The 20905-nt window shown below is 35.8% G+C and overlaps 2 protein-coding genes across 2 annotated transcripts in view; one reads left to right on the top strand and one right to left on the bottom strand.

Moving 5' to 3' along the window:
- The window catches only part of Lis-1 (LisH and WD40 domain-containing Lis-1), a 64382-nt gene extending 51004 nt beyond the window's left edge, over positions 1-13378 (top strand). Inside the window, exons 7-13 of the mRNA XM_089240261.1 lie at positions 2358-2429; positions 2934-3036; positions 4358-4454; positions 5113-5244; positions 7696-7797; positions 8017-8173; positions 9976-13378. Coding sequence (XP_089096387.1) covers positions 2358-2429; positions 2934-3036; positions 4358-4454; positions 5113-5244; positions 7696-7797; positions 8017-8173; positions 9976-10049 — 737 coding nt within the window. The 3' untranslated portion in view covers positions 10050-13378. The remainder of the gene's footprint in view (positions 1-2357; positions 2430-2933; positions 3037-4357; positions 4455-5112; positions 5245-7695; positions 7798-8016; positions 8174-9975) is intronic.
- Positions 13379-17971: 4593 nt separating this feature from the next.
- Positions 17972-19621, bottom strand: Tango4 (transport and golgi organization 4). The gene has a single exon (XM_089240260.1). The coding sequence runs from the start codon at positions 19510-19512 to the stop codon at positions 18076-18078; it is 1437 nt and encodes a 478-aa protein (XP_089096386.1). The 5' UTR covers positions 19513-19621; the 3' UTR covers positions 17972-18075.
- Between the last annotated feature and the right edge of the window lie 1284 nt (positions 19622-20905).

Below are 20905 nucleotides of genomic sequence, written 5' to 3'. Positions count from 1 at the left end.
ACAATGTGAAAAACTTTTATATTTTGACGTATATTTTCCCATTCAATTGAAGCCATCTTTCTAACAATCACAATTAAAAAATAATGTGAAACCTGTATAAAACGGAACCTCAAAAAAGTGAAACAATATTTCATTTTAGATTTCTGTTTTATAAAGGTGCAAATCAAAGCTTTAATCACTGAACACAGACTATATTTTGAATCCGTTTAAGACAGGTTTCTGCCTCATACAGTGTCACTCTTACACAGGTTTTACTAATATTTTAATGCAAATTCTGCATAAATAAAAATGCAGGTGTTTTTTTTCAGCATCCTGCTAAGTCAGGTAAATGAAAAAGTCAGGAAAAATGTAAAATATTTGACAAAAGTCATTTTTTTTCAAATAAGCAAATATTTGATAAAAGTCTGTGGGAAATTCTGTAAAGGAAAAAAACAAAGTTGAAAAACAACAATTCAAACTTTGAAGGGTTAAGATTCTAAATTGTATTTCTTTCTTCAGGAGTATTGGTCAGGGAGATTTTTTAGGTTTGCTAAGGAAAATAATCAAGCAGATCTTGCTGGGAACCCTGAAAATGTCTTTTTTTTTTTATGAATATGGTAATTTGACAAAATTGTTATGTTTAGTCCATATTCCAGCTCGTAATCTAACATGCCAGAAAAATTGAATACCAGTTTTTCAATTTGGAGAAGTGGGTAATTTCCAGTATGCTAGATGAAATGAGGTTTGATATTATTTAATTTATTAAATTCATATTTAATTTAATTCACCTTATTAATCACCTTTGCATATCAACTAAACGTATATTTTGTTTCCATTTCTTGAAGTTATTTAATTTCTTTATAATAGTGGCAATTTTGGGCAAAACTACTTTTTTTTAAATTTTTGTCCACCTAAATTTCAATTAACGTGATACTTAAAAACTTTTCCACTGACCTATGCATTTGAAGAATTTATGTCACCATTAGCCACATGAAATTTAATATTTACTCCACTTACTAAAAAAAAACTTTTTTAATTTGTCAAAAAGTAGATAAATTCAGCTAATTATTTTACCAATTCTACAAAAAACTTAAATTTTCAACTAATGTTTTGTGAAATTTGGAAGATTAAACAAAATTAAGTATTAAATTGTGTGTCTAATTAGGCATCTACCTAACTTGACAAAGCTGGATTAGAACCCCCACAGTTTTGTTTCAGAGATGAAGAAACCATATGTCCACATCATATGAAACCACCACTGTTGCTGCCTGGTCAGCCATCCATAAACTTCCCAATGCACCCAGTTACTGTGCTTAGTATTATTACTTGGCAAAAACTAAACTAGTTCAGATTTTTTTTATTGTAATTAGAGTGTGTTTTATTTTTTTATTGTTTTGAGCCAAAGTAGCCCTTGTTTACAGTAGTTTTACTTTCACAATCTCATGCATTTACAAACCTGTCAAACCAGACAAGACTCAGGCCGTGTCCCTTTTTGAATATAAGCCCTTTACCTGTGTGAGGTTGGTTCATGCTGGGGAGGGCATTTACAAACCTCCCATCAGAACCATACATTTCACAAATTTGGCAATGGATCTCTGTTGTCAATATATTTTTTGTGGTCTGGAAGCTAATAACAGAACTAGTTTCATACATGACGGAATGCTCGGTCTTCCTGTTTTGACAAATCTTGAACACTTAGTTCAAGTACTCACGAACACTAACTCAAGTACTTAGATGTTCCGCTAATACTTCCATTAAACAAAATTCTGAACAAACATTCAATGTGAACTCTTATAACATACTTATCACTTTCTGTCATAGCTAGAAATCAAATGGTGGTGTGAGATCCACAAATTGACTACTATTTCTGATCACCTTAAAATAAATGCCTTTAAATTGTTGAGGGTTCCAATGGGAAACTGAATATTTTCATAATGAACCCATCATTGCATTCTTTTTGCCAGTGTTATTCCAGGAAACCCCTTCGAGGTCAAGTTGTATTGAAAAGGCATCTGCATTAAGAAGCACTGAATTTTAAGTTATAGAATGGAGAGGATTATTAAATAAAAAATGTTTCTTAATTATTATTATTAATATTAATGATTATTAAATAAAAAACGTTCTTAAAAAATGATTCTGCATTTTTCTGGCATGCCTCAAAATGCGGTGGAATATGATAGTCAAATTTATTAAATAAATCAAGTTCATTTTTCCAGCTTTTAGGGAAAAATTTGAATTGAATTGAGTCAATTAACTTGACTAAAATGTTTAATTGTGATTAAAAAATTTTATATTAATCAGACCAGCCCTAATGATTATCAACCTTCTTGCATATGAAAGTTAAGTTATAATTGATGACATATATATATTTTTTTCAGTTTCTTGTTCAGCAGATATGACAGTAAAACTTTGGGATTTCAGCGCCTATGAATGTGTTAGAACTATGAGAGGTACGTGCACATTTATTTAATTTCAATGCAAAGTAACTGGAAAGAATCATAAGTTGAGTTTTGATTGACATTTTTTCCCTATAATCTTCATTATTTTCTACAATAAAAGAGAATAATTTTCAAAGATTTGAATTTTCCATATGTTCAGTTTGATTGCATCTGTTTCTAGCATTGTTTTTATCTTTGTTTTGCCATTCATTTGTTATGAGCATTTTTTCTCAGCCACCTCATTCGGCATTTTGTCTGGCATGTTTTTGTTGTGGCCTTGTATTTGTACTTGAATAATTCTGTTGAGTGCAGTTTCCCCAAAAACTTTCTGCATTTGCTTGCACTATTATTAAAATCCTAATGTCAAACTTGTTTGTACTATTTTTGATGCAAATCTTTTACTTGCCTGGAAAAATAAAACCATAGTCAAAAAATTAAACCAATTAGTGTGTACTGTATTCAGATATGATTTTTTATTTTGCCAACAGTTTATTAAAACTTTTTCTCCTTGTCTAGGACATGATCACAATGTGTCATCTGTATCTTTTATGCCAAGCGGCGATCATATTGTGTCGTCTTCCAGAGACAAGACTATAAAAATGTGGGAAGTAGCAACTGGGTAGGTGCTTTTTTTTTAATTGAATGAGTCTTGTGATTTATTGTGTATTGGTTAGTAGAATGCAAATTCATGTAAAAGAGAGATGTAACAGTATAAATTGGTGGGGGATTAAACTTTTAATTAACCTTTTCTCAAAATTTTTTCCTTCAAATTGGAATCGTGTATAGTTTCGATCGAAGTGGCTCAACCTCTATTTGTTTTGCCAATAGTCTCCTTTGGGTCATATTTCATTTTTTTGCCTGCTGCTTCCCACCCCATTCTAAGTTTGAAATCCTTCTTATTGAACAAATTTCTGATTAAATTTATAATGTACAAAAAAATTTTAAAATAAGGTCAGCAGGCTAGCCCCTGGACAGGGCCATCTTCAGGGCTCTCTTCAGCATGGCACTGGAGCCACTGATGACCTTGCATAGTAATTTGACACAAATATCTCTTGACTTGTATTGGTTCCCCCAAACTCCTAGTTGGCGATGGTAACACCGTACAGCAAAATTTCCCTTTTGAGTAAATTTTTCCCACTCATTCTGAAAAATGTGCTGCATCTACTGGGGAAAATATGTTATCAAATATTTTACACTAGAAAAGTATTACACTGTATTTATATCGTCTTTTTTTCCAAAAAAATTCTTTTGTTTGATGAACTCTGAAAATTTTCCACAAACGCTAAGAAATTTCCCACGAGTTACCATCACTGCTGCAAGTTTATTATTTACCTCAGGAGCTCACAATGGTGTTAAGATGACCCTGTATCCAGACCCCAAGCTATAGTCCTATCGGCCTGAGAAGGGGGATGTCAAAAAATACAGAATATGTGGTTATTGTATGGCTTTCATGTTTTCACACCCATTAAGTCTCTCTGCTCACCTTCCCAAATGAACATCACTCTTTCACACATGGCTGAGCGTGAACATTTCTGGGGAAAGAGTTTCACTTTTTCTGCATAATTTCTTCACTGTGTTTGTATTTTGTATCAATGTGTTTCTTCATAAGTTTGGGGTTTACATTTCATTAAATATAACATGAAAATAATAACATACCTAATTATATATAGTTTTATTGATGATAAATAAATTATCATGATTTTTTTCTTTCGCATGCATGTAGTTACATGTGATTGATGTAATTGCATTTCACATTTAGTAACAGTTCTGTTTAATATCATTTTTGTGTATTAATTTGAACCAGCTGTTATCAGTGCCATTGAAAATAGTTTCCAAAACAAATTAATATAACTTCTTTTGTTGACATTTGTATTTCTGTCATCAAGAAAGCATGTTTTTTTTAAAATAATAATAATTTAATTTGATATTTCTATTTATAGTTACTGTGTTAAAACATTCACTGGGCATAGAGAATGGGTCAGAATGGTTCGAGTTAATCCAGATGGATCATTGCTGGCCAGTTGCTCTAATGATCAGGTGAACTTATTTTTTGCATCGTGTCAAATTTATCATAGGTAGAATAATTCCTTTTCTGTATTGATTATTTTTGTTACTTCTAGATGTTTTTAATGCAACAAAAGCTTCATTATATACTCCCTTTTTATCACTTATATCTCAACTGCATATGTATACAGTCTGGCTAAAATGTTTTAGGACTAATTCGATGGAAACTTTGTAGGGGGTTGTTGGCACATGCTTATAAAAAATGGAAGTATGTAGTACAAATCCTTCTGATTGCTGATACTACTACAGCACTGCTAGCTCCAACTTGTTTACATCACCAAAGCTCTCTTGCATTGAATGTCTTTCATCTTGTATGTTTCTATGATTCTAAGTTGAATATTTTCTTGCAAGTTATCACGTCATTAGCAAAACATTTTTGCTTATTGTTTGGATTATGAGTAAGAGGAGACACTCGTATATCGAGGCACCTCTGTACAGGTAAATCTAAACATTGATCTATTGAAGAAATGTTATAAATGGTAGATAGAAAATTTTGCAGTTTGATTTGGATTCAGCATTTTTAAAAAAATTCATACATGTTGATGTTGATTTTCATTCTCTCCTCCTTTTTCATGATAAGATCAAAGCTATGGTACAATATGTTAATTTATGTTGTTTTTTTGTCCCTCAGACTGTCCGTGTATGGGTAGTTGGCACAAAAGAGTGTAAATTGGAGCTGCGAGAACATGACCATGTGGTGGAGTGTGTAGCTTGGGCTCCAGATTCAGCTGCTGCTGCCATCAATGAAGCTGTAGGAGTTGATGTAAGTAAATTTAGTTTAAAATTCAATTTGCAAAAATCTTCAGGCACCCACCAACTTAAAATTGAATGAGATGTCATTATAAGTGAGGCAGAACAGTTGAAAAAAAACAGCGTCCAGAGGTCGGGCCATATCCTCTTTTCTAATTGCTTAATCAGAAGTGTCCCCCCCCCCCCATGAACATTTGGTGTATCTACATTGGCGTATGCAAAGGGAGTTTGGGGCGGGCCGTCATTTCAACTTTTTCCGGGGGGGGGGGGGGCCAAGACATGTACTCAGTGTGTGTGTGTGTGTGTGTGTGTATATATATCAATTACTCCAATTAACAACATATTGAACTGAAAAATTGTATCTAGATCTCGCTATCATGAGTTGGTGCTCAGGTGAACCAAGAATCAAGACGGCATTGCTAGGAGAGATCTTAAAGATCTAGCATGTCTATCTCACACATAGGGATATGCAGAATTTTCTCTAAAGGGGTAGGGGTTTCAGTTTTTTTCCTGCAAAATGACACTATAATCTATGTTTAGGAGGGGGGGGGGAATTAGAACCCCAAACCAGGCCTGTCATTTGGGGGGTCGGGGGCCTGGCTTTTGAAAATATAATAAAAATTATATCTCTAATAAAATGATATAAAATGAAAATACAATAAAAATGATACATATATATATCATTTTTATTGTATTTTCAAAAGCCAGTCCGCCGACCCCCCCAAATGACAGGCCTGGTTTGGGGTTCTAATCCCCTCCCCCCCTAAACCGAGATTATAGTGTCACTAGCTATAATATCCGGCGCTGCCCGGGTTTTATTAAATGAGGCTTTTTGTACCACGTGATATCTCCCTCTTTCTTTGTGTCTAAGTTAACCACAATACGGCGACTCATGAAATAAACAAATCTAGATTTAAAAGAAACTTAGAAATGAATATTTTATTTTTATTTTTTAAGGGGCGCTAAGTATTTCGCTCAAACCCCCCCCCCCCCCCCCCTCCTCCGAACTTCAAGTTTCATCAACCTATTTCAGCTTTCAAAAATGCTTAATTAAAACTGTGGAATTTTTTCGATGTACTTTTTACGGGCCCATATAATTAATTTTAAAATATCCTAACCCACATGAATTTATGCAGTTGAATATTGAAAGACAATATGGAGGCATTCATTTTCATGTTTGAGAAGATGTAAATAAAAAGTTGAAATCAATGTTATTGCATGAATATCCAACTCAAAAGTAGGTCCGGCTAATTACTTCATATTGAATCTCCTGGGCTTCGTATATCTCTAAGCGAACTCAATATTTCAAAAATCGAGTATTGAATACAATTTTTAAAATTATTGATGTGACAGAAAACCCCACCAAATTTCCACATTTCTACATTAAAATCGGCAATTTTAGTACTGATTTCTATGAGGATCATCATTTTCCTGACCCTCAAAGCGATGCTGATGATGATTATGACGTTATTCAAAAACCTCATTACTGGGAGTATTGAAAATGTGGCAAACCATTATAAAGGCATAAATATTATATATGTACTGACAGCGTTGAAGAAATGACAAACCATTGTAAAGGCATATACACGTCTTAAACGCATTGCTAGGGAACCACGGTAACCAAAGTAAACGTTCGGAAAGCGATTGTTGAGGCCCAAAAACCATTGTTGTCCTACGGTTTTTTGCCCATTTGGGGCATTTGCCCTGCTCTGACAAAATTTTAAAGTAGCCTATCATTCAAGTTGGGTCCCATTTGGTATATATGCAAAATTTGTTGACGATCGATCTAAAATTGTAGATTTGTATAGAGAACACACACACACAGAAAATCATTTTAAATATATATAGATTTTGCAGGAAAAAATGTACCCCCCCCCCCCCCGAGAAGGAACTCGGAAAATCATCACTTAGCCTGGAGCAGAGGGAAGGGATGAGCTATGGCCCTGTTCCCTAGTGTTAAAATGAGGAAATTATCAAGAAGGAAATAAAGAAAGAAAGAAAAAAAAATTGAGTTGTAGAGAATTTTCAAATTGAAAGAAGCAAGGGTTGTGTCACCTACCATTGAAAAGCTATGGATCCTGGGCATGTTTCCAGAAAGAAATTTTGAAGAGGAAAATCTGGTTGGTTTTCATTTTAGGTGGGATTTCCACTTCATATTATATGAGAATTTCTGGTTTACATGCTTGTATTTAATGAGGATATAATTTTCTGATATCTCCAATTTGACAAATATTTCCTTTGTATTTAGTGATAATTTGTATAAAATGATTTCCTCTTAATGAAGTTCGACTGAAAACATTTTTTCTTATAAATGAGTGCCAGATTTCCCCCCATTAAGAATTTACAAGTTTTTATTCTGATAGATTTATTTTGACTTATTTGAATAATAACGGAAAAGGACTATTTTGTTCTATTCATCTCTCGTTACATAATTTCATTTCTGGTTTGATGTCTTGATTTTCAGAATAAACGAGGAGCGCGGACTGGACCATTCCTTATATCAGGATCACGTGATAAAACCATAAAGCTTTGGGACATCAGCACGGGTCTCAGCCTTTTCACTTTGGTAAGTTTGTTTGAAAGCTTATTTTCCAAGATCCTATTGCATTGTTTGTGATAATTGAAAAAAGTTAGTTTAAAATATTATTGTGAAATTTTTTAAGTTTAGCGGTATGAGAGAAACTATTATTACTATGTTTTAGAGAGTGAGTTACGGGCATGCACACACAGAGTTGAATGTTTCTCCTTCACCATAAGTGCATATATTTTTGTAAATTCTTCTCAGGTTGGACATGATAACTGGGTCCGAGGCTTGAAGTTCCACCCTGGTGGGAAGTATATAGTGAGTGCTTCTGATGACAAGACACTTCGTGTTTGGGACATCAAGAACAAAAGATGCAGCAAAACCATTGAAGCGCATCAACATTTCTGCACTTCTGTTGGTAAGCTATATACATTGTTTGCTTCAGACACTTTCTAGCTATGTAATAGTTGTTCTTTTGTATTTTGTATCCTGAAATTCGATGATTAATTTGTGGAAAATCACAATCAAATTCAATACCATATGCATAAATAATGCGCAGTAAATGTTATTTTTGAGCTGAAATTGATTTTTGATTACAATCAAAAGTTGGTGGATGTTCAAGGAGTTTCTCAACAGTGATTTTTAAAATGTTTCATCTCATAGCACATACATTCATTGGCACACCCAGAAATGGAATTTTCAAAATTTCTTATGCATTGCATGTACGAGTCGGAAACTGCAGTTTTGTACATAAAAACAAGACATCAAAGCATGCTATACAGTCTGTAAGAAAAATTTCTAGACTTGAGCTGCAAAAAAAAAATATATTTGAAGAATGTTATCACACTATTAGTCTTCGATATATGATGTAAGTAAATGTCACAATAACAGAAAAACTTAAACTGTCTTACCCACAGATTTTCTTTTTCACATTCACAGTGCTATTTGAAATCACACACACAGATAAGAATTTTCAATATCTTGTAGCGCCTTTGCTGGATCTCAGGGGCATCCATAAATGCTGAGAGTCATATCCCTATCACTATGTTCAATACAGCCTTGCCCCCCAAAATATCTTGTGGCACCCGCAATCTAATCTCAGAGTATCACTGTTCCTTGGGGACACCATATGTGTATTGTAGGTCTAAAGTTCATCACCACTTTCATTAACAATATCAAATCTCAAAACCGTTAAGAATACTTTCATGTTCTGCATCTTGCAACAACTTTGTCAGTGGGCTGAGCCTCCACCCCCGCCATGAGGAAAAAGTTTTTGCTTTCATTGTCTTCTTGGTTTGGAAAAATTGAAAGAGCCAGGAGTATTAGCTCATATTTCACAATATCACAATATTTTTCATCTTCTGAATCATTTTTGTGTTCCAATACAATAACTGGAACTATTTATATGAGATCATTGAACCACTATCATGATGGCATCAACACTGGATCTGCTAACATTTTGAAGATAATAATTAGAGTACAATGTATAAATGTAATGAAATATTAATGCATGAAATTCAGTGCTGGTAGAATCAGCGTCCATTAAATCCGTGATTTACCACAATGTTTCTCAAACTTTTGGTGCTAGTGGCTTCTTTGCCCTAGCAGAGATTTACTTGCTGCTCCCTTACTTCGATTGCCATTTACTCTTTGCTCCTTTTTCCTAGCCATCATTTATCAGCTGCTTTACTTAGCTATTGTTTACTAGTAGCTTTAGTCAGAAATTGTTTCCCAATTGCCTTACTTAGCCATCATTTGTCAGTAGCTTTATTTAGCCATTGCTTGTCAATGCTAACTCAACCATTTTTAACCAATGACTTTAGCCAGGAATGTTTTACCGTCTTGTGTTTACAGGCTGTCATCATTTACAAGCTGCTATACTTAGCCGTTTTTTGCGAGTGGCTTCTGTGCCTTACTTAGCTCAATCCCTCTAATGATCTTTTACCAAAAACTCCCTTCCCCCTAACAGCCATATACTCACAATGCTGTCATGACCATTGAGAAAATGGTCAGGTAAAGTCTGATTCCTACTAATGATTATGTTGGTACGCATCAATATCATTAACTTGGTACAACACCCTCGATGAAATTTGGCGACACATGCTTTGAGATCCACTTTACTGCATAGCCACCTGTTGATTGATTGCATGATTTTTTTCTCATATATTTTCATCTAAAAAAAATGTTCTTATTCAATTTTGTTTCCTTTTCTCTTGACAGATTTCCATCACAACGCTCCTTATGTGATCACCGGAAGTGTTGATCAAACTGTTAAAGTTTGGGAGTGTCGTTGAATATACAGTGTACGGCGCAAAGAAGTCCTTATAATTTTTTTCCCCCTATTTTTGTTTTTTCTCGCCGGATAGCCAAACGAGTCATAATGTCATTGCTGCAGCTGTTTGAGTGGTGAAGAAGAAAAATCGAAGGATAAAAAAAATGTAGTTAATTTATTACTTACTGTGTTTATTTGTTTATCACAGTTTTTTTTCGCTCTTTTGTAAATTAGTAAAAGTTCCGGTTGCTGCTTGTGGTGATTTTATTGTTCCCCCCCCCCCTTTTTTCAAGTTTTTAGACCGTTCCTTATCGACAATGTGAATACAATACATGCAACACAAACTATCGTTTTTCTCTTCCTTCATGTTGTATGTGTAATTTTTTTCCCTCTCTCTCTGCGAGTTTTGTATCTTGTAATCCGTAATCATTTCCTTATTCCCAGATATGTCAATATAGTTATGTGCATTACAGTAAAGCTAAATAATTCTCGAACCTCTTAGAACCTGTCAAATCACTATTAAAGAAATTTTGAAAACTGATTTAAAGAGAGTTACAACAATTTTTTTTTCTTGTAAATGCTGGGTTATAAATTGATATTCAGAATTATTCGCATAACGTGTATCAATTTTTGCATCATCCTATTGATTTTTGTTATTTTCGGTACAGTGCCATCGGTGAATTTTTTAATTATAGTTTATGTGACACCGGTTTTTTATTCCTGCTGTAGCAAATTAACATTTTTGGTTTATCTTCCGAGCCTCATTAGGCTCAGACGTTCCTTTTTCCTGATAGTCCTCACCATCTTAGATGAATTCTAACATGGAATTGATTACAAAGTAATGAGGAATCAATAAAAAACTTTTGTGTATAGCCAGACTTTTCCGGCTTCTATCCTAAATTTTCAACCTCCAATCATGGATCATTAATATTCATCTATATTACATGGAGTCGGTGATTTATTTTTATGCTGCTTTTTTTAATATCGGAACAGTTCTTTTTTCATATATCTGGGGAAGCCATGTTTTTATGGATATACTTTCCAGCCCACTCATTCACTCCAGTCACTATCAAGGCAGTTCAATACAGTCATGTGGCTTGTATCAGATACAAGTTTTTTACTTTTAATTTGTTCCTCCGTTAGTATAAGTATAGATAAGTGTTTCAACAGTGGGGGAAGAATCGCTTCTGGTCGACCTGTATCGTTTCCCAAACTCTGATCGTTTAACTTCACCGTGTGAAATTCTTATTCAAGCTTTTAAATTAATTCTTGTTTTTACTCTTATAATTATCTAATTAATTGATATTGATATGTATTCTGTCAGTATAATTCTTCTCAGTATAATTAATATACTGAGTACATGTTACGAGAGATTGAGAACTATCATTTCCTAATTTTTTTTTAAATTTATTTTATTGCAATTAAAATGATAAAAAATAATTATATTGATCGATCATAAAATGACCCGTAAATTTCCACATTAAAAAAAAGAAGAAATAGCTTATATAGAGCTATCGAATCAGGCTTTTGGCACAACTCATTTATGAGTGATGTATCATTAATGTACTTACACAAGATTTTTAATAGTCATTAATTAGTTTGGATTTTTTTTTTACGATATAAATTTTTTTTGTGTGTGTGTGCCGATTCTTGCATGTTTTTTGAATGTGTTTGTTGAATGCAGTGTAAATTTTTTTTTTGGTTTGTAAAATAAAACTATTGAGATAAGGTTTTTTTTGGATTTTATGTGCTGTGCATGTAGTCCGAAGTGTCGTTATCAGTTTATCCAGTCTTTTTTTTTGTGTGAACAGGTATTTATGTGGTTCCCATCTAATCAGGTCTTTATTGAAATTTTTCTGTTCTATTCAAGCTCTTTATTTTGTTTACTATCAAAATCAAGTCTTTATTTCCCCATCTGAATCAGATCTTTATGGAGGTTTTTTAATCTAAATCAGGTCATCATTTGGTTTTTCCTCTATCCGGATCAGATTTTAAATTATTCCTCCATCTAAATCAAATCGTTATTGGGTCTTCCCCAGCTCGATCAGATTTATTGGGGGTTTTTCCATCTAAATGAGGTCTTTATATTGTTCGCGAGCCGAATCTGGTCTTTGCTGCGTTTTCTACCTAGATCAGATTCTCATTGGGGTTTTCCTCATCTGTATCAGATATTTATTGGGGTTTTCTGTCTGAATCAGTCTTTACAATGTTAACCATTTTATCAGATATTTATTGGGGATTTCCCCGATCGAAATCGGGTTCATTTTGTTTCCTGTCTAGATCAGATCTTTATTGGGTTTTATCATCCTGGATCAGATCTTTATTTTCCCCCATCTAAAGCATTTCTGTATTTTGTTTTGCTATTTAGATCATATATCCTCATTCCCATCAGGGTCAGATCTTTATTTTCCCCTAATTGAAAAACTGTTTATTATTTTTTTTCTGATCAGATTTGTTATAGAGTTTTCCCCCATCTCTGGATCAGATCTTTTCTATGAATCCCATCTTTATTGCCCCCTCCCCCAAAATCTGAATAGATCTACATTTTTTTTCCACAATCTTTATTGGAATTGTTTGGGGATATTGGGTGTTTATTGGATGCTCCGTTTTGAATAGGTTGTGATTGGAAAAAAAATGAGTGCATTGACTAAACTGTATTTATAAGGACTTGGACGTTCGCTTATGGCTCTATATTTTCTAAATTTAGTGTATGCTGTACTTAAAAAATAGGAAAAATGTGAAATTACGGCTGCACTGTATGTATTTCATTTTGGAAAAAAAGGAAAAACAGGATGATATTGTCCTCTTAGATATATATATATATTGCCTGTGTGGTATTTGTAACGATTCAGGCTTTAAAAATTAAAGGACTGTCACACATTTTCTACTAAATGTTTGGAAAACAAATCCCGTAGACAGTTTATATAGGCTGTAAATTAAGGAAAAAAAAAAGATTAGTATTAATCCAGCTGATGTGATCATGTATAATCCATTTGAAGAAAAAAAAAATTGAAAACGCTATTTAAGTAAAAAATGTATCACACTTTTTATTTAGTGTAGGTGCTTGTTGTCGAATGATGAATACGAATAACGACATGCGATAAGCGCATGTTTGTTTTCTTTTTCTATAATGATTATTATTAATCTGGCAAAATGGAGTAATGTCAGAAATGATGAAAAAAATTAAAAAGTTCCAGAGAAATTGTGAATTTCCCGATTTTTTTGTTACAGGGAATGTAAATAATTTTTTTTTTCCGCTTTTTCACATGCAGCACAGTCTTAATGTAATCTATAATGATTATTATGTGCAAATTTCTGTGTCCAATTAGCTTAATAAAAATGTGTTGTCGAGATTATGTTGTTGCTCTCAGTTGTGTTATAATGGATAATGATGCTGAAGAAAGTTGTGTGTTCTCGCCATGACAACAAAGTGTGCTTGATAATTTATTTTTTTTATTTTGCACGAGATATACACACGTCCAAAAGTTGAGCATAATTTGCAAAATCCCAAAAAAATTGAAATAAATATGGATGCAGTGATTCTCTCTCTCTCAAAATACTTGTGAAGAATCGTGGGATGTAGGTAAAACTGTATAAGGAAAACAGTTGAGTCGATATGTGCAAAGCACTGGTGTATGTTAAAACGAGTATAAAATAGCCTCAATCAGCATAGCTAGTTTTGACAGATATTTCTCAGTTGCTGTGGTACGAAGCATTGTTAACAATAACTAAGGACAGGGAAAATGTCACAAAGACACCAACTGAAAATGTAAAGGGACAAATTATTGTAATCCGACGATTCCAAACTGAAGCTTCTTGAATTCTGAATGGGTCTCATCGAGAGATCTCCAGACTGTGGCAGAAGTTTCAAAACACTGGAGATGTTACCCTGCAACCAGTACTAGTTTGCCAAGAACGATATTTTTGGCTATAATTGTAATATTAGAACTGTTCTATCAGACAACTGCGTTCAACCCCGAGACTCAGTTTCGAGACAAACTGTTTACAGGAGGCTCAGACACATTGGTCTCTATGGCAGATGACCAGTGGTTTGCATCCTGACACGACCTATTTACAGTGGGGGCAATGTCATGTTCACTGACGAGTCCAGATTTGATCTACACAATGATTCTTGTTGTACCATGATCTGGAGGGAATGTGTAACCTGTTTTCAACTAGGAAACATCACAGGAAGACAGTTTTCCTAAAGTAAGTCTTGTTTAAAGCATCATGTTGAACAGTATCGCACAGCTTTGACACAATCTGTTACCAGTCAAAGATGCAGACGAAGTTCTCCTGAGCTTACAGCATGCCCGTTTCGAGGTTCTGTTAGTCATGGTTGCATATTCATGGATAATAACGTGCCTGATCACCCATGCCTTCCTTCAAAGTGAAGATATTCAGTGCATGCGGAGGCCTGCCAACTATCGTGATCTGAATCCTATATAGTAGGTGTGGGATATGCTTCATAGAAATTTTGCAGCCCTCCACCAAATTCTGTTCCAGAATTACTCTTCGTGAGGCTTGGAATTCTTTGACCACACAACTTAGTCTCTTCCATAGTAGGAGAAATTGTTGAACTGTATACATGGCTATATGATAGATGATCCCACACACGGCATTAAACTTCAGCATCACATTAATTTAATTATTCTGTTTCATTATATAAAGTCTCGGCCCTTGTACTATAAACCTTTTTCTTTGGTTAATAAAAGTCATTATATTAGCCTTGTTTAGCATTTTATTGTTTTTTCTATAATCCTATTCCACCAACATAACCATGTTTCCTTCCTTTCTGATGTACATTTCCTGGAAATATTCACATAAATGGCAATTACGCTTACCTTTTGGACATGAGTATAGGTTGACGTAATAATTGAAAACCCCATCTAAGTAGCATGGCACTGTGCGGCTAAGATTCCATAAAAAAGTTTGCACCAAATTGGTGATTTCTGATTTCGCCGAGGTTTTTGGCTCTCTTGATGACAAAGAATTCTTTGCTCACCAAGTATTTTCGACATTGTAAAAATTCAAGATGGCCACAAAAGGTTATTACATCACAAAGACTAATTCTGGAATCATCAAAGAAAGTGTTGGCCATGAAATTCACTAAACCATTACATTTGGATTGGTAGTACTGCGTTGTTGCATAAGTTCTGAGCAACCACTGAATTGATGCCGAAAAAATTTCTTATGTAAAGATCAGGACAAGTTCATATCACCTTCAAGTTCCGAACACTTCCAATGCCGTTGAGTACATTTTCCGGCAGGTTTTGCTTGCTCTGACCATGTAATGACTATGAGTGAGTGGGTGGACCACCCTGGATTACAGAAAACCCTGGGCCAGTTGAGACCCTAATGCATGAGTCTTCAACCTTGTCTTGCGAGCACCCTGGAGCTTCAACCCCCCTACCTGTTAGGAACACATTTTTATTTCAGAAATTTTAAATTAGAGATCAATTTTTTTTTTAATTTTCCCTAACAGTTAATTTTCTTTAGACACAAATGTAATGAGTTCTATAGGATCTCGAGTGGATTTAGTAGGTTTGGAATTTGTCTCTCTTCCAACTAATTTTTCACAGTTTCAGGTGAAAGTGATTTTTTATCGTCATTCTAAAGCATGCCATTGTTTTCAGATTAGAAAATATATAGTCAAACCTCATTAGTGCGTCACCCGGTTAGCACGTCACTCCACTTAATGATGGGTCACATTTTGGAAGTCCCAATTGTCCTCGGGCAGGAATTGGCACAGCTATGGCTTACTTGTTTAACGAGTCACTCCACTTACTAAGTCATATTTTTGCTCTTCCAAAAGTGACACATTAACGAGGTTTGACTGTATTGATGAATAAATATGGTCATTAAGTATGATAAAATGTTCAGTAGACGACATTTTATTGCTGATCCTATGTCAGAGCCACAGAAAAAAGGGCTCTGATCATCTTTCTAAAGCTTTCACAGTATAGGTGCAATGAAATGTACTTTTTTTTTCTAGGCACTGAACATGCGAAATTAAACCTTTACCAGAACAACACGCTACAAGGAATAATACTGTACATATATATAAATTTGCTCATTTTCTTCAATGGAGAAATGGATTTTGAAATGGTACTTTTTGACACTACGTACAATTTAACACTTTGTTTTTCTTTCGTTTTCAGCACCTCTATAACAAATTTAGAAATTGAGATCCACATGCAACTTTAGCTGGACATCCACAAGTCTAAAAAACTTCCGGTTTTGGTGCTCGTGAACACCAAATCAGGCACAATGGTGCTCGTAAGTAACAGGTTGAAGATGCCTGCCCTAATGTCTATTTCAGGGCTTGACAAATCGCAAAAAAAAAAAAAAAATTCCCAAAGAAAAAGGTTTTACTATTTCAGAGTATAGTGAACCTGTCATGGTGGCAGATGTGCTGCTATCAGCCTGCAATTTTGTAACTACATGAAGGAAATTTAAGACACCAATATATATACCAATTTTTTAGTCGCCAGCACAACCTGGGATTTGTCTAGCCCTAGTCTAATTACAGTAAAGTCTCAATCTAAGGTGAATCGGACAGAGACCACCTTGTAGAGATTACTGAAAACTGGAGTTGGTCTCTGCCCCATTTGTCTCAGTAATCTGAGGTGAATGCAACAGGGACCACCAAGTTTTTAGTAATCCGAGGTGGTCTATGTTCCGTTCACCTCAGATTATCAAGACGCTAGTGTAACTGGACGTCAAAGAATATTTATGGGGGGGGGGGGCATTAATTTTGTGGGAAGCAAAATAACCTAACTTATCACAAAAGAAATTAAAATTATTAAATGCCAAAATTTATTGTTTCGTTCATTTGTATGAAGGGTCCATTTTTCAGGTCCGGAAAACAGACCCAAATTTAGGCAGATCAGACCCCCCCTGTTATGGCCAAAGTTATTGTTTGTTTATAGGGGATGTTTCAAAATTAAGTTCTTTATGTAGAAAGATGAAAGGGGGGAATGAGCATATAGGCCAAAAATGAATTGTATAAATTTTTAAACTGTCTCTGCAATATGATAAAAGTGTGCGACATATCCATAGCTTTTTAAGAGCATGGCAACACATAGGAGTTAGACTTAAAATGCTGAGGAAGAAAGTACAATAATGTCAACTCATATACATGGAGATATCGGCACAACTGCGATGTTCAGTCTTTATATGTATATACATGAATATAAATTAAATCATGATTTCTCAATCACCAGGCCGTACGTGGTTCACTGTTTCAGTTTTACCCAAGGGCGTAGCGAGGGGGGGGGGACTTGGGGGTCTGGTCCCCCCCCCTCCCCCCGAAATGTGAGAAAATGACCGAAAAAAGGGAAAAAGATGGCCAAATCCATTGTTCTGTCACTTTGGTCCCCCCCCCCGAACGAAATTTCTGGCTACGCCCCTGGTTTTACTATTCATATCAGATTAGTTGGCCGGGCCTTCCACTCACAAAAAAGAAATCAACTGGGCCGTGGGATTCCAAAGGTTGATTACTGAAATAGATCAATCGGCTCTGCCATTAATGATGGGGAGGTCCATTGTTCTGCCCACAGGGCCACAATGTCATAACTCATCAAAAGGCCAGTAGGCAATTCCCTAATGTAAAAAGAAGATTTACATTCCTACTGCCGAATTTTTAACGGTTAAACATCGATATGTCACCATAACCACCCTCCCTATTGCATTTTCAAATGGATAAGGTGTTCCATTTCTCTTGCTGGTAACTTAAGCAAACAGTGTTAATTGGGTCTGGAGGTAAAAAAAAAATATATATAATTGTCAAAACAATTTCCATTTTGAATTTAATATGATAGTAAAAACATTGCATTGCGTTCTGATGATGTATGTCATGCACATCAAACACATTTTTTAATTTGAAAACACTCACTTTCCCAAAAAAAATTCCCATAATTCCAGAGAATGACAAATTCTTGGTTGTTGATAAAATTTTCAATTTAATGTTCGGCAGAAATCGATTACACAAAGGGTTATTTATATATGAAAGACAAATATATAAAATATTCAGCACCAAAATATGTTTAAAAGCGTTTCCGCTTTATGATCTCGGGTTTCCAATTGATCGGATGAGTCTCTTCCGTGGCGCTTTCATCCTCTTTAAATATCTTGACAGTTTTATCCGCTTCGGCCGTAATCAACCGACAGCTACTCTGGTCAAACGTGCAAGCAAAGATACCGCCCTCACTATCTATAGATCCAGGCTGCACTGGTGCCTGAAGCCGCTGGAAATTATACCCGGTCCTCCAGTCCCAGAAATAGAGAGTCCCGTTATCGCCACCGGATACCAAAACATTGTCAGAATTTATCCCGAGGCAATTCACAATGGCGCTGTGGCCGCTAAGATTCTGTATGAACTGTCCATCCGGACACTTCCACTGCTTGATATTGTCTGGGGCACCAGAAGCAAACATGTTCACCTTGGGGTGTATGAGAAGTGCCCGAACACTCTTCTTATGGTGAGTGAGTGTCGCCCTGGTCTTCCCAGCGACTATATCCCAGAGCCGGATAGTACAGTCGTGGCTGCCGGTGATAATCTGTGGTTCCGTAGCCTGGCACTGCACGCTCGCGACCGTATTAGTATGGCCAGCGAGGGTGTGGATGTTTGCTTTTGTCCGCATGTCCCAGATCCGAGCGGACGAATCTCTTCCTCCGGTTACCAAGATGTCGATCGTCGGGTGGAGAGCGAGCGCGTAGACCCCGCTCAGATGGCCGTGGTAGTGCCGGATAACCTTGTTGTACTCCAAGTCCCAACATTTAACTTGCTTGTCCTCGCCACAGGAGAACAGATAAGGCTGCCGAGAGCTTATCGCCAAACCTCTGACGGCGCTGATGTGTCCCGTCAGTGACAGCTTCAGCGTGCCGCTCCCCAGGTCCCATATCTTGATGATCCTATCGTTGGAACCCGTCGCGAACCACTCATTGCCCGGTTCGACGGCAACGCACCTGACCCATCCTAGATGTCCACTGACAACCCGCATCAATTTCCAAGGCGGATGCCATTTGGGTCTGAGGGTAGCGGTTTGACGGCGCACGGCTAAGCTTTGCTGCTGCTGGGAGCTGGCCAACACCAGGGCTTGCGACGCCGTCGGTGCCGGCGTTGCTGCCGGTGGGAATATGTCATCGATGCCTGGAGGTGGCGCGTCCATCTCGTATGGCTGCCGGCCATCGAAGTCGTTCATTGACGATCCATATTCCATCATCATCCTGTCCGACTTAGCTAAAGCATGCGATTCGGGAACATGGTCGTCATGATCATCCATTCGCTTGTCACTTATCTTGTTCTTGACGAGATGCATGATTGGCCCGTACTCATCCCTTGCCTTGATTTTGCGTTTCAATTCTTCGCTCTTCTCGTCCGGCGGCGGGGGGTTCGCTTGGTCCGACAGGAACATGTCGTGCGTCCGTTTTAGGGACCGGAACACCAACGTGTGCACGGAATGTTTTTGGACGTCCGTCATTTTTTCGTAAACAACAGATTTCAAACAGGGATAAACAATAAACAACGCTGGTTTCACTCACGATAGCATGCGGTGGGTCACTTGAGAAAAGTCTACCGAGTTCCCAAAGCTATCCATTAATATGATTGTTGATTTGTTTATGAAATGAAACAGACCAGCAGACGTCCGTAGGTTTATGATTCCTTTGACCATATGTTTTGTTTCAAACAGGACTGTTCCGTTACTTGGCTATTTTTCAGCACCGCTTTAAGTTTTAATATAGTTCGATAACAGTTGAAAGAAGTTCAAAATTTTTTTTATTTCACAAAAAATATTTAAAAAAGTACAATGAAAATCAAATAAATTTAATTTTTGAGGGAGAATGAGAAATACCCAGTCAGTATTGCAGTGCCATCTGTTGAGTATAGACTCAATCAAAGTTTTACAGATCATTGAGAGGATGCGAGAATTTTAAAACTGGATGGTGCTGTCATTTATACTTGAAGTTTGAAACCCTCCAAAGAGCGCGTCTTTTTTTTTCAATTACAGGAACCTAACCGATGATTTTGAAACTGCATTTAATTTTTAAAACAAAATTTGCACCACAATAATTCTGGATGATTTTTTCTTCACCATATTTCCTAAAAATAAAAATTTGAATCAGTACTTTCCGAAGCGAGTGATGACTAGGCTGACCATATTTCCTCGAGAGAAATACGGGACATTGCGTTTCCAAATACGGGAAAATACGGGACATCGCCAATTTTCACCAAAAACAACGCCAAATTCAAACAAAATTGCCAAATATTGTTGAAATTACGGTTGCAATTGCAGTGAATTACAATGTATTCCACGAAAGACAAACGTTCAAGGCAAATGTGGGAGATTAATATTCTCATATATAGTTGTAATTATCGTAAAATAATTTATGAGTTGAAAAATAATGTCAATCTTTGACTTCAATAAAGAATAAAAATTCAAGTTGGCTTCGTGTAAAATACGGGAAAAACCGGGACACTTTTGCCAAAAAGTCGGGACGGCCAAAAAAAACAGAAAATACCGGGACTGTCTCGGGAAATACGGGACGTATGGTCACCCTAGTGATGACCATCCCTAGCAAAATGGGACAAGTGGGAAACATTTTCTAAGAATATGGTCAGCAAATAAATTTTTTTAAAAATTCCAAAAATCGTTTTTGTGGAAGTGCTTGAATACAATTCAAATAATATCTTATGAATTTTTCAAATTAATTTAACATTAAATCAAATACGTATTTAAATTTTTTTTCGAAAACACTTTAAAATAAATAAAATATAGAAAACGATAAGCATCCGAGCTTGATCAAAAGCCTTGAACTAACAGTAAACACGTCCTCGATCGCTATTGGTTAAAAGGGATCATATGATCAAATTAG

This window comes from Pholcus phalangioides, unplaced genomic scaffold (genome assembly GCF_987345545.1).
Source record: "Pholcus phalangioides strain wild (caught in Gottingen) unplaced genomic scaffold, Ppha-v1.0 ptg000012l_1, whole genome shotgun sequence".
NCBI lineage: Eukaryota > Metazoa > Arthropoda > Arachnida > Araneae > Pholcidae > Pholcus > Pholcus phalangioides.
Note: the sequence above shows the minus strand (reverse complement) of the source record. Positions and strands in the feature narration are given on the sequence as shown.

Coding starts and splice junctions, on each gene's coding strand:
- Tango4 (XM_089240260.1), bottom strand. CDS start 19,512: ATGACGGACGTCCAAAAACATTCCGTGCACACGTTGGTGTTCCGGTCC.